Source organism: Hippopotamus amphibius, chromosome 11, assembly GCF_030028045.1.
Source record: "Hippopotamus amphibius kiboko isolate mHipAmp2 chromosome 11, mHipAmp2.hap2, whole genome shotgun sequence".
NCBI classification, from domain to species: domain Eukaryota; kingdom Metazoa; phylum Chordata; class Mammalia; order Artiodactyla; family Hippopotamidae; genus Hippopotamus; species Hippopotamus amphibius.
Window position 1 is genome coordinate 75,632,683 of NC_080196.1, and position 14,835 is coordinate 75,647,517.

Genomic DNA, 14,835 nt, shown 5'->3' on the forward strand with positions numbered 1-14,835 from the left:
GAGATGTAGGGCTTTTCCCCATCCTGAGCCCTGTTTTCTGAAGGGAGCATTCACAAGGGATTAAGGACTTTAATGGTCTGAGGGAGGAGGAGCATATAGCGCATGGCCAGCCAGGGCACTGTTCAGTTGTCAGACTGTCACCTTCAGGCACTGCCTTTCCCACACCCAGGATCTTCCTACTAAACACCATTAGTAGGACACCACTGTGTCCCATCCAAAGTGTGCCCTTTCCTAAATGTGCCTCCAAATAACCTCTCCCTCCTCCCTCTACCCATCAGAACAACCCAGGAAGGTTGTCAGCCAGATGTGAATATGAATGCATTGAATCCTATAGAATTTTCTTCTAACACTGATAGAAGTAATATCAACTATTGTGAATGGCGGGTATGCAAAAGATTGTGCAATTCTCTATATTTAAACAATTTTTAAATAAAAAGAAAATTAAAGTAAAAATAATTTTAAGAATAGTGTATTTTTTAGGAATAACACAATTTTAGGAATAGCAAAGATGTATTAGCTAGCTACCATTCATCAAAGGCTTAATCTGTGCCAGGTGTTCCTTTCTGCCATGAGGTGTTTAGCAATACTCCTCCATGCACTGCAGACAATCCCCATAAAACTAGACTTCCCTCTTCCCAAGTCCCTCTGGGTAGGTTTTGTCATTCTTGTCACTGCAGCCTCCTCCTCTCTTGGCTCAGCTCTCATCCTGTTTCTTTATTCTCTTCCACCAGTTGGTTCTCAGCCCTGGCTGCACAGTAGAATCCCTCTGGGAAGCTTTGAAAAATTACTGATCCCTGGATGCTGTCCCCCAAGGATTCTGATTCATTTGGCCTGGGGTGGAGCCCAGGTGTCTGTAATTTGTCCTAATGCTCTCGGGTGAGTCTAGTCTGCAGGCAGGGCTGAAAACCACTGTGAGGTGGTGGGTAGTCCCAGGTTTCCCAGGAGCCTGGCCTGAGAACTCCTGTCTGCCTGGCTGACCTGCTCTAAGCCACAAACAAACTGTGCTCATTTATCAGTGTCGCTGTGTAGCATGACTGCGTGAGCACGTGCCACAGCCATGCAGAATGTGAGCAGGAACACGACACATAGGCTGTCCCGGCCCCAGCATTGGCCAGGATGTGCCTGGGGCCCTATGTTTTATGGTTGGTTATTTTAAATAATTAACAAATTCTCAGGCAAATTTAGATACCTGGTCATTTCATATGTCTATCAATGTAGGTGAAATGATTATTCATTAAAGTGCTGGTTTTATTTGCATAGGCATATACATTTGTTTTCTCTGACTCTTTGTTTAACAAACTCAGCTTCCAAAAATAAGATCAGTTTTTCTAAGAATGGTTTGGCAGCTCACTGGGTACTGGACTGGGAGTGGCTGGAATGAAAACATAACAACACAACAATAAAAACACACTGTAGAGAGCGGTTAAACAGCATAATTGGTCATATTATAAAAGGATTATTCCTTTTGGGGTAGCCTGCATTCACACAAGAATCACGGAGTTCATTTAAGCAGCATCTTATCAAATATCTGGGCATAGATCATTAAATACTGGAGAGAAGAAGACTGTCAAATGAAATATTCTAAGCTCTTGATGTTTATCAAGACATTACAATAAAGTAAATGTGAAATTTAAGTGATTTTTTAAAAGACATTTGCGTGCCTTTTTCAGTTTTATTTTTTTCTGGACAGAAAACTGAATTCTTTTTATGAGCTGGCCTGGTTCAGTATTGGATGTGCGGCAGGCCTGGGGTATGGCTTTTTCTGCAGATTAGAAAATTAATCTGCTCCCAGAATAGCTAGGGAGAGTCAGGCTCCCTGATTAACAGGGTGAATTTTAATTTTTTTCTATACCCCCCAAAATTTTTTAAATGAAATTTGCATCGTAATACACATGAGTTCTAAATCAGGACAAGAAAATTCTCTTTCAGGATAAGGAGAAATTAATTTGCCTACTTTTTGGAAGTTGATTAAGGATAAATTAGATGTAGTTCATAGATAAATATAAAATATATGCTTTATTCTTTTCTCCCCTATTATGTATAAATAATTAAGAATTAATTTTACTTTTTTATTCTCTTCAATAATTTTTATTAAAACTAACCTCTAACAGCCATAATAGATTACTACTTTCTCTCTGATCATAGTTGCAGTTGACCAATTTGAACATTTGTTTGTAATTATTGTCAAATTAGTCTGTCTAACATAAAATATCAATATTTACGCCCAAACGTCTGCTCGAAGGTTATCTATCCTTCAGATTTTATGCATTTTTAAAGAATACCTTTCCCATCCTCTTCTCACTCTAAAAGGAGTTTTCATCACCCAGCTGAATCCCACCAGGTCTTCCTTCCTCCCTTTAGTGATTGGGTGTGTCTTACTTTACCTCTGTTCTGGAAGCATGAAGTAAGACAGGGGTCACTGCAATACGACAGTTGCTGGTGGTATTAGTAGCCCTAGCAACTGAGAAGTAACTAACATTTTTTTATCTAAAAAGATGCTATAAAATTATATCTTCAAACCTGAAGAAAATTTCTGCCAGGCCTACCAATTCAGTGCATTACCCCCGTAAGTGTCTTTGCTGTGTATCCTAGGTGAATTCTTTCTTTACTGGGACCCAACTCATATGAAGAAAGAAGGCATATGATGTTTCCTGTTGGAGCCCATCAAGTAGCAAGAGGTTGTGTGGTATTAACCACGTAGGTTTGCACATCAGAAGTTACTAATCAGGTCATCTCGGTTTCCATCCATTTCCATTCAACAGATATTTATTGACTGTCAGAGACAGAGGTGAGCCAGACAGTAATGAAGAGAGCCTCCCATATACGAGAGTGAGTCAGAAATTATCCGCACTCCGGTTATATTCAAACCTTAAATATAAGTTCTACAGCCAGAGTGCGGATAATTTCTGACTCACTCTCGTAGATAGTGAGGGCAGGGAGAGGCTGGCTGGGACAAGTAGGGGTAGAATTGAAAAAGGATATGGGTACCTGGAGAACAGGGGCCAAGTCTGACCTTTTGTCTGACATTCAATTTCTTCAAGGCATGATTTCAACAGGCAGAGTTGACCGTGAAGGCCACTTGGCTGATGAAGTTCACACGGGTGGCAAGGATATTAAGAAACTTAGCAGACAAGAGAACAGCCGTATCCCATAGACTAGAGTCCATACATATGAAGACTAGAAAAATGCAGAGCTGGAAAGGTTACTCGGCGTCTTGTGAAGGGCCTTAGCAGAGGACTTCATACTTAATTCGGTCAGCAGTGGAAAGCTAATGAAGAATTTTAATCAGAAACGCTGTCATGAAGAGAGCTGGAAGCATTCTTCAGGGAGATTAATCTCACGGGATGTGTGACTATGATGGTTCTTAGGGAAGGCTGGCAGCTAACCAGTTCAGTGCATGTCCCCTGGTAGTCCAGGTGAGCGGTGTAGAGGCCTAGGAGCTGAGACCGCTGGTGCCACACCCAGCTTCTTCCCCTTGGTGCTTACCGTTCCCATCTTGCCTACCTGATGGCCTCCCACTTCAAGCACCCACATCTCTTTGACCAGGGGCCTTCTCCAGACAGGAAGCCTGCTGAGCCTGTGCTCAGGGCAGACCAGAGTGCCAGGGAGTTAATATCCCCCAGGAGCTGCCTTGAAACTATGGCTGCAGTGAACTGGTGGACAAATAACCCCGCTCCCTTGCCACTAGCTTGGGATAATTTTGAGCCTTGTTCAACAGTCTCCCAAAGTGCCCCAGTTGCCCACAGCCACAAACTGCTGGGTAACCTTCTTGATGGGCTTCCTACCCTTCCTGGCTCACTCACACTCCCCTACTCCTGTTCCTGATGTCACCTTCCAGGCAAAGCGCTTGCCCTCACATCCTTGTTCCAGGGACCTTCTGAAAGAATCTGACATAGCAGGCCTTTCCTAGAGTAGGAAGAAGGACTCACCTGTGTTTCCTGCAAAGATTCTGGGGAGGAAGAAGCTACCGGACTTGAAAGTTTATTGGCGGTGGGTTAAGGGAGAGGAAGAAGGCAGTGTCACCTACAGTTTTAACTATGAAAATAATAGATGTCATTTATAGAAAAATGGGAAGTTAAGAGAAGCATTAGGAGTTTTCATGAAGGGATAAAAAGGTTTACTTTGGGGCATGTTGAGTTTGAAGTACTGACAGAACATGACTTCTAGAACTTGGGAATTTGCATCTGGAGCCCAGGAAGAGGGAAGAGACTGGAGATTGAGGTTTAGTCGCTGCCTAGAGGTGGTTAATGAAGCTGGGAAGGTAGCCAGATCTCCAGGAACTGGGTATTGACCACACAATGAGCAGATGCAGGCCTGCGACAAAACTTCTGGAAGTGAATTCTCGCACTTGGAGTTGTGGGATAATGACAGGACTGGCAGGAAATGGAAAGCCAGCGGCAGGAGAGCAGGACACAGCCATCACGGAAGCTAAGGGAACAGCTAGCAGGAGGCAGATTGGGCCAGAAAGGCTCTAGATGTGCGGAGTCTCAGAGTTCTGGCAGCTTTGATCTACACCAGCCTTATCGGTTCCCAATGTAATGTAATCCATTGGGAGAAAAACAGTGAGGGGACAATAAGCTCCTATGTCTGAGGGTACCGGATATTGATTTTCTTTCTAAATATCTTATGGAATCCTAGTGCTTTCAGATAACTACTTTACTTATTACAAACATAAAGTCCACACTCTGCTACTTGTGACCTTTGGCAAATTACTCAACCTTGCCAAGCCTCAGTTTCCCCACTTGCAGATAAGGAACCAGGTGCTACCTATGATCCTTCCTGGCACTAAGATTCTCTGATCCTAATAGGCCATTTTTCTCATACCCTAACTCTGTGTGTATGTTCATGTATATATGTGTGCCTGCGTGTGTACATACATGTACATACATACTTCACTTGGAGCCTCCATAACAAGAGTATGTGTTGATGACTGTTTATAAATAATACAGAAATTTTAAAGCTGTGCAGTGTGAATAAACTCACATGTAGTAAAAATGCCAAGTCAGGATGATCTTTTTCACCTGAATTCTTGTGACAAATTCTTCAGTCACTGTGAGCATAGTAGTAGATATTATTCTGTTTAGATTTTACATTGAATTTGTGCCCCTCAAATGCATTTAATCACAAAGTATTTTGGGAAGTATCTCAGCTTCGTCACTTATTAGCTGTTCAGGAGTTCACAGGAGTTATTTAACCTCTCTAAACTCAGTTTTCTATTAATAACTCAGTTTCCTAGGTATAATAATAGGATCTTCCTCAGGGTTTTGTGGACACAAATTTAATTATTCAATAAATGTTAGCCATTGTAAATACTGTCAGGTTAACGTTTTGTTAACCTATTCACAAACCAGTTAACCTTGTTAACTGTCTTTTGGAGAGTTTTATATTTGCAGATCTCAAAAAGATGGTAGTAGGCAACAAGGTGTTTTAGCCTTGAGTTTAGTTGGAGGGGGTCAGTGAAAATTTTAATTTTCTCAGGTTACTCATTAGTGATCAAACAGTGGGTGACACATAACCTTCTAATCCTAGTTGATTGGAATATTACAGTCAGGGTGGTGCAGATAACTGGTTTCAGTACGAGATTTCTCTCTTTGTTATTAAATTTATACACACACTCTCACATATATTGTACAGACAGGATTGCCCTCTGCTCCCAGATCTCAAATAAAGCATCTATGAAACTTTTCTGCTGGAAACAGAGCCCTTATTGATGAAGTTCACATGAAAACCATTTGTTTTAATGAATTATGTATTGAGGCATAATGAGCTTTACATATTTTAACATTTTAAGTGTCTGTTTCCAGTGTAGCGCAGCTGGGGTTATATGGAAATACCATTGAAAAAGAAAAGATTTAATTAATAAAGCACACTGGCTGTTGCTTTGTCTAGAGTGAAGGCAGTGCCAGAAAATCACACTCTTTCATTGGTAGATAGCACTCAGGATACGGAAAACAGTTCCCCAGTCAGAAAAGAGTCACAATTTAAATTCTTTGTGGCGTTATTAGAAGATCTTTTTTGTTTGCTTGATTGTGTTTTTTAACAAGAATTACTTTGGCTTTGGCTTTGGCAGGCATAAATGGTTGTTGATGTTTTCCTATAAAAAAGTGTGATTCTCCACTTTTTCTTCCTAAGTTGACTTTGTTCTTGTTTAGAGACACATTTGAGTAGAGTACTGAGTATTGTTTAATTTAAGGTACTTGTATTGGTCTTGCCCCGTTTTCGTCCACGCTTCCTTGTGGGGTCAGAGTCTTTTGTCAGTGCCCACGTGAATAGCACTGACCCTAAATGGCATCTGTGTGTACTGCAAGAAGGGAAAATGATAGACTATCATGACTCATAGTATGTACAAAGGTCATTTTCTCGTGCTTATGACTTCTTGCTCTTCTTTTTACAATTCTGCATTGCACAAATGATTAACTTCCCGATTTTAATTTTTGTGCTCTACCTGTCATTGCTTGCAGACGCCGAGGACTTACTGTTGTTCGAACACTGAAGACTTGGAGACGGTCATTCAGCACGTCCACAGTCTGTACCCCTCTGCTCCATTCTTGGCGGCAGGGGTTTCCATGGGAGGGTAAGGTGTTTCCTTCCTAAAATGTCTGAAACAGAAGTGGTCCTAGTGACTGCCTCTTTCAGATGACTGTAAGCTGCATGGGCATTTAAAAGTAAAGGTTTGACTATTTTTATCATATTTCACCACATGTGGTTGAATGAATGAAGGAATTAATTCAGGTAAATTTTAATATTTTCCTTGACTATTGATCTCTGTGGTGAGATGGATACAAGTACCTGCTTGGGGTGCTTGGGGTATCATGAGCCTGAAGGCTTGTTTAAACCCTGTGGAGTTGATTTCCGTCCCTGGGCGGCAGCCACGATGACCTTCAGATTCCCTGATGTATTCCCAGCCATCCCTGCCACCATGTTCTCCAGGACCTTTCAGGAAGCTGAACTTGTACTGTGACTTTGGTCACTCCAGTCGTAGAAATAATCATTATTGCTCTCTCCAACTGAAGAGGCCTTCAAAATAGTTTTTCCTCGGGTGGTGTTTTTCTTGTTTGTTTTGTCTTGTTTAGTTTCATTGCTGGGTAAATGGACCTTCTCTAGAATGCTGTCCTAGAAACTGGGAAATTCTGTTTGTAACCCCCTACTCCAGCTACTCTCTTAAGCAAATGAATATTTTAATTTGTGCTGCTTGCATAGGGGCTTTTTCGGACCTTTTATGCCATGTATGTGATTAGGCTCACTGGTACTCATGTTTAATTTTTTTGTTGTAGTAATAGTGAGCTTAATAAAATCCAGAATCGTTATTATATGGCATTTTGCTATGCTTAGAGTACCTAAACCATTTTCCAAAATCAACAAACACGTGAGATAGAAAATGATATTTTTTTCTTAATCTTGTAATTGATTTATCTGTCATTTCAGTTTTCAGAACATCTTAGAAGAATGTTTACCTGAAAATGAACAGCTTTACAAATAATAGGCTGTGAAAAATCGGCTCTAACTACAGCTTTTTAGATTCTGATAAACATAAAACTAAGAAGAAAAGAATACGTTTCTTACATTAGCATGGAAAGTCTGACTTGACCTACTAAAGGAAGAAATCTGAATCAGTGCAGAAAGCCCAGGCAGAATCTGTGAATTGTGCTTAAAGGACAGTATTTCACTTCTCTTTCCTTTGCCCCTTAATGAGAACCTTAAAAGACAGGGAGCCAGCTGAACTCTTCTCCCTTAATCATAGAAATTCTTGACTTTTTTAAAAGCCAGACCTTACATAAACAGGCCCAGATTCTATTCAGGAGGTTCCTGGGAAATGCCTAGTCTTGTCTCGAACTGAGGCCTCAGCGCCTGAAGGCAAAACCTGACCATTAGCCTTTGCAGCTGGTTGAATATTAATGTCTTGTAAATTGTTCAAACCCTTTCTAGTTGGCTAGCACTGTGACACCTTCCCAAGTGGGTTTACCACTTGGGGATGTGTTTTACAGCTCAACACATTTTTCCTTTTGGAGATGTGACAGACAAAAGCGTCTGTCAAAGATCCTTATGCCCGGACTGGGTAATCCCCAAGCCTGTGATGCCTGGGGCCAAGTAAGGGTTTTGAGTCAGAACTAAGTCCAGCCAAGGAATCCATGCTGCTCTAGACTCAGTCAGATTCTAATCTCCCAATGAGTTGGTAAACTAGCTTTTAAAATGTATAGAAAAAAATATATATATATAAAAGTAAAAAGAGTATAATGACCCCTCATATGTACTCATCGCCCAGGTTCAATAACTATCAAGTCGAGGAGAATCTTGTTTGTCAGTATTACCACCCCCCATTCCCTCTCAACTCTATTTTAAAATAAATTTTAGACATCATTCATAAAGATTTCTGTAGGTGTCTCTAACAGGTAGAGTCTCTTAAAAAACAACCACACCAACCCACCACAATACATTATTACACTTAAACAAAGCTAACAACGATTCCTAAATATCATCTAATATTCAGAAATATTTCATTTCCCTGTCAGTCTGTTGGCTGGTTTTTACAGTTTGTTTGAGGCAGGAGCCAGCTAAAGTCCATATACTGAGACTGATATGTCTCTTAAATCTCTTAATCCGTGGGTTCTTTATCTTCTCTCTCTCTCTCTCTCTCTCTCTCTGGTGTGTGTGTGTGTGTGTGTGTGTGTGTGTGTGTGTGTGTGTGTGTGTGTGTGTGTGTGTGTGAAAAACGGAGTCTTTTTCTTGTCAAAGTAAAACAGCTTTTCGGGGGGTAACATCTTGACATTATTTTGCTCCTGAGTAATAACCAAGAAGTATCCCCACCTACTCAGTGATAGCTATTCCTGGTCCTTCCTACTCCTGAGCGGTTTGCTTCCAACTCTTTCAATTTGCCAATTACATCAGCCTCACAGAAATCTCTGATCTCCAGCCAAAGACTAGGGCCACCAAAGCTAGGACCCTCGAATGACTCCTTTGCAGGAGAGTAAGCATTATCCCCTAAATAGCTTAGTGAACCCCTGTACTATGAACAAGGAATACAGTCGTTAATGAAGAGTTGTTTTCAAAAACGAAATCTCCAGCCTGAGGTCTCAGCCCTGGATCAGGAAATCATTGTAGTTTCTGACACTAAGGAAATGCTGAAGCTCTTGGACTTTGGCCGTCTGTCCAACCTGCAGGTCACTCAGCCGACAGGTGGGATGAATTTCAAAACACCACGCGGAGCCATTTGAATCCTTCTGCTCTGCTGTAGTATTCTCAATAAACCTTGAACAACAGCAACAACAACAACAAACACAAAATCTCCATTTTTTTACCTAAAATCTCATCACATTCACTCTGTAAATGGGTTTTTTGTTCCCATTTAAGTTGTAAAAAAAAAAATGAGAGAGACTTTTTACTTATATGTCCTATTTTAGAACCTGGGCAATTGGAGAAATAAAGAATGGAAAATATGAGAAACAGAATTTAGGCTATCATCCTTTCTCTTAGTTGGCAATGTCAAACTTAGATTTCTGACATTAGGATTAGATTAAACTCCATTCTTGTCCCTCTTACCAAAATAGAACTAGAGTAGAATCAGGAAAATGAATAGATCGAAAGGAAAACATGCAGTAGGTGATAAGGACAAGTAGCAGGAGGGAGTAGGAAGAGAAGGGGCCAACTGCTGTGCCGCAATTCAGAAAGTCTGACTCTAGACAAGGGAGCCCTTACGGACTTGCTGCAGGGTGCAAGGACGCACAGGCCACTGGAATGGCCACCCAGACCAATTACTCAGAATCTCTGGAGGTGAGACCCAGACATCGATAATAGTTTTAAAAACTCCAAAGGTGATTCCAGCCTGCAGCCACATTTGAAAACCACTCCTCCTGTGATCTTTCATCTATGCCAAGCGGTGGCAAACCACAGCCTGGAGCCCAAACCTGGCCAGCTGTCTGTTTTTGTACAGCGCAAGAGCTAAGAATGGTTATTATATTTTTTAATGGTTGGAAGAATCAAAATTATTTCATGACATGTGAAAAGTATATGAAATTCAAATTTCAGTATCCGTATGTAATGTTTTATTGAAACATGGCCACGTCCATTCATTTACGTACTGTCTACAGTTGCTTTCAAAATATAGTGACAGGGTAGTTGCAACTGAGATTGTAGGGTCACCAAAAGCCATAAACATTTACTTTGTGATCCTTTATAGAAAAAGTTTGCCTGAAACACCTCCACATATTAAGTTAAACACTCAGCTGGAGGTTGGAGCCCAGGGAATTGCAAATTTTTAATAAATCCCCAGTACCATTTTGAAAAAAAGAAAAAACCACTCTTCCGGTGGATTTTTCTTATGTTTTACTTCATAGAAAGATACATCTATAAGTTAATAACTGTATGCTTTGTCCCATTCTCATATAACTGACTGCAAGATAAATGTGTGAATATAAGGAAAAAATAGAGATATTAGCATGGTTTTCCAAGATAAAGGACTTGAACATTGGTTTATATTTTTCTTCTCCATAGTTAAAGTCCACAATTAGAAATGGGATGTTTGGAGAGAGAGAAAACAAATTCATCACTGAGTTTTCTGTTTTTCCTCATTTTAGAATGCTGCTTTTAAATTATCTGGGCAAAATTGGGCCAAAAACTCCTTTGAAGGCAGCTGCAACTTTTTCCGTTGGTTGGAATACTTTTGCCTGCTCGGAGTCATTGGAGAAACCCCTGAACTGGCTGCTTTTTAATTATTACTTGACAACTTGCCTCCAGTCTTCTGTTAATAAGTGAGTCACCTTTAACACCTGATGTCTCCAAACTTTTTGGATTATGTGCCGCAGTTGAATGTTTTCAAGCATAACACTGCTAATGTATGTATGTATTTGCATTACATACATTTACTACTGCACCAAAATGTTCTTTCTATCGTTAATATATACAAAAATAAAAAGATTTTACATATAAGCTAAAAATAGAGATAAAAGCTCTAATGTTGTCTTTCTGTACCCCAGTGGATTACCTTGTACAACCTCTAGGCTCTGTGTCCCACTTTGAAGATCACCATTTCATCACTGTTCTGAAAGAATGAAAAGATTTGTATCAAATGTGTTGAATAACATTATGGACTATTTTCCTGGATTTGCTACTTGTTGCTTATCTTATTAGTACCTAATTCTCCCCTAGGTAGTAAATAATGTGCTAAGAGTCTTCAGAGCTGAATAATATGATTTTTTAAACATGTATTATGAATATAGTATGTTTTAGAGGCTTAGGAGAATGCCTCTAAAATACAGATATTCAGCCCCCACAGTTCTTAACATTACCAAAATATTATCTTTGATTAGTTTTTCTGAAATCGTTTGGGTATCTTCTAACACTTAAATAGTATGGTAACAAAGAACATGGGATGCTTCTGTTTATTTTTTGATAACTGTTACCATGCATTTTTAAGTGAATTGACAAATTTAAATATGAACTCTAAATAAAAAGTACAGTTAATTGGTACATAACTTAATTGAAAACCATAGTTATCCCAAAAGTTGACATTAGACACTGGATTAAACTTAACCTATTTTGGGGAGTTCTCTGATTGCCTAGTGGTTAGGATTCAGGGCTTTCACTGCTGTGGCCCAGGTTCAATCCCTGGTTGGGGAACTGAGATCCCAGAAGTCACATGATGCAGCCAAAAATTAAAAAAAAAAAAGAAAAAGAAAAGAAAGAACAATATACATACCTTAATTTAAAAGTACTGGGGCTTCCTAGGTGGCGCAGTGCTTAAGAATCCGCCTGCCAATGCAAGGGACAGGGGTTCGAGCCCTGCTCCAGGAAGATCCCACATGCTGCAGAGCAACTAAGCCCGTGCGCCACAACTAGAAAAAAGAATAAAAAAAAAAAAAGTACTTTATTAAAAAAAACTTCACCTGTTAACGTTACAGATGTCAACTATAAAGTATTGCTAAAAATACTACAGAATCATATTTTTATTTGTGGTCATTGAAATGGGGAACAGTAACAAGAAAAGTGAAGAGAATGATCTGAATTGAAATATGGGTCATACAAGAAAAATAACCAACATTTAAAAATGAGTATGCAGGGCTTTCCTGGTGGCACAGTGGTTAAGAATCCGCCTGCCAGTGCAGGGGACACGGGTTCAATCCCTGGGCCAAGAAGATCCCACATGCCATAGAGCAACTAAGCCCGTGCACCACAACTACTGAGCCTGCTCTCTAGAGCCCATGAGCCACAACTACTGAAACCTGAGAGCCTAGAGCCTGTGCTCTGGAAGAGAAGCTACCACAGTGAGAAGCCTGCCCACTGTGACACAGAGTAGCCCCCCACTCACCACAACTAGAGAAAGCCCAGGCACAGCAAAGAAGACCCAACACAGCCAAAAATAAACTAAATCAATAAATTTATTTTAAAAAATATAAGTATACAACCTAGGTGGGTGGGATGGCGGGGAGGAGTGAGAGGGAGACCCAAGAGGGAGAGGATATATGTATATGTATAGCTGATTTACCTCGGTGTACAGCAGAAACTAACACAACATTGTAAAGCAATTGTACTCCAATAAAAAAAATATTTTTAAAGTATAAAAAAAGTTAAGTTCTAATTTTCAGTATAGCAATTTAAAAAATAAGGTAAATCTTCAGTTGATTTACCATATCAAAAGCTTCTGGCCTAAGTGAGGCCTTTTTGGCCAAATTGGCTTAATAGCATCAGTGTGGAGGTACAATTTGTTATGAAACAACACTTCTGTTTATTATTGCAGAACTGGTTCCTTCTTCCTCAATTAAGAAAAAGTATTTTTAAAAAATGTCTTTGGGCCTCCTTGGTGGCTCAGTAGTTAAGAATCTGCCTGCCAATGCAAGGGACATGGGTTTGATCCCTGGGACAGGAAGATCCCACATGCTGCCAGGCAACTATGCCCCTGTGCCACAACTACTGAGCTTGCGCTCTAGAGCCGCAACTACTGAAGCCCGTGTGCCTAGAGCCCGTGCTCCGCAACGAGAGAAGCCACCGCACTGAGAAGCCCCCGCACTGCAACGAAGAGTAGCCCCCGCTCTCCACAACTAGAGAAAGCCCCAATGCAGCCAATAAATAAATTAATTAATTTTAAAAATGTCTCATGTACTTCAAATACTGTATGATAGGGTTTACGTGTGGAATCTAAAGAATACAAAAAGCTAGTGAATGAAACAAAAAAGCAAACTTTCAGAGAACAAAGTAGTGGTTACCAGTGGGGAGTGGTTACCTCTACCAATATAGAGGTAGGGGATTTTTAAAAAGGGGATATAACATATATATAATGAAATCATGTGTGTGAAACTTTTGACAATTGTAAAGCACTATAGAATTTAAAGAATCATTCAATAAAAAAAACTTAAAAAAAAGTTTTCAGGACAAATATCAATGTATTCCTGCCATGTCTGATTAAGTAAATATTTATTGAGTGACAACTTGATGCCCTGTGCTTGGTTACTTATTATTATGTATTTTAGGTATGTTTGAGATGGAAATGACCTGAATATTTTTACTTTGGAAATTCTTTTTTTCCAGGCACCGGCATATGTTTGTAAAACAAATTGACATGGATCATGTCATGAAGGTAGGAGAGAAACTTTATGTAATACTTTTATCTCCTCTTTTAAGTCCGAGAATAAATATAATCAGTTTTTGTTTTTCAGGCTAAATCCATAAGAGAATTTGATAAGCGATTCACTTCAGTCATGTTTGGCTACCGAACAATTGACGATTATTATAGTGATGCCAGTCCAAATCGTAGACTGAAATCAGTAGGGATTCCAGTGTTGTGTCTGAATTCTGTGGATGATGTTTTTTCACCCAGTCATGGTAAAATTAACGTCTTTGTATACATTTTGACATGAATTAACTGTTTTAAAATATTGTTCTTTTTAGGAAAATATAGTAATCAGCCACAAAATGTCAGTTGTATAATGTGTTCCACTGTGATAAACAGAAAAAAACAAAAAAAAAAAACCTTGATACTCATAATTTAGTAGCTAAATGTCTCAGATCACTTTAAACGTCTTCATAGACCCTTATCTAGTCTACTGGGAGAGCCTCAGAACAAATTATGATTCAATATTTTGCTTGTTCTCATTTTTACAACTTTTCCTTCTTATCAAATAACTCTTCTTTGGACAGATGATGTTGCAGTATCTTTGCCTCAAGAGTACCTTGTCATCACTTGCCTTTTCTTCCTGAGGTTTTTTTGTTTTTTGTTTTTTTAAAGAGGAACTTCTACTGTTTTTGTTTTTATTTTTACTTATTTATTTATTTTTGGCCATGCAGCCTGCGGGATCTTAGTTCCCTGACCAGATTTGAACCCGTGCCCCCTACAGTGGAAGCATGGAGTCTTAATCACGGGGCCACCAGGAAAGTCCCTTCTTCCTGAGGTTCTTATACAGAAGGCTTTGGAATTTTTCTCCCCTTATAACCTAGAAGAGAGCTTGAGACTTATGAATATGATGTCCTTGGATAACTCAATGAATGTAGCATAGTCAGACTATAAGAGTATATTCGAACTATAAGGTCATATTCAAAGGGAAAGAGTCTGTTTTCCCCCGGATACTGTATAAAAGAAAATTATGACCAAATTAACTTCCTTGTTCTCTTAATTCAAGAAATATGGAATTTTGTAACATATATGTGCATGTGTTCATGCATTAAAGCAATGTAAGTTACCTAGAAGTGATCATACTATCTTAAGGATAAGTAGACTTGACCTCTAATTTTTTTCTAATGAAATTTCACAAAGCTTTTTATACAACTGTTTTTCTTTATATCTCCCCTAAATACTTTAAAAACATTTTCCCCAAGTATTTCATTAAAAAAGTTATTCTGAGTACAAGC

General features: G+C 39.4%; 1 protein-coding gene across 2 annotated transcripts in view; it reads left to right on the forward strand.

Moving 5' to 3' along the window:
• ABHD3 (abhydrolase domain containing 3, phospholipase) overlaps window positions 1-14,835 on the forward strand; it is a 38,523-nt gene that overhangs the window by 20,655 nt on the left and 3,033 nt on the right. Inside the window, exons 5-8 of one of the 2 annotated variants that reach the window (XM_057700612.1) lie at window positions 6,462-6,574; window positions 10,572-10,745; window positions 13,519-13,567; window positions 13,647-13,812. In XM_057700612.1, coding sequence (XP_057556595.1) covers window positions 6,462-6,574; window positions 10,572-10,745; window positions 13,519-13,567; window positions 13,647-13,812 — 502 coding nt within the window. The remainder of the gene's footprint in view (window positions 1-6,461; window positions 6,575-10,571; window positions 10,746-13,518; window positions 13,568-13,646; window positions 13,813-14,835) is intronic. The other variant, XM_057700613.1, reaches the window with a different exon arrangement.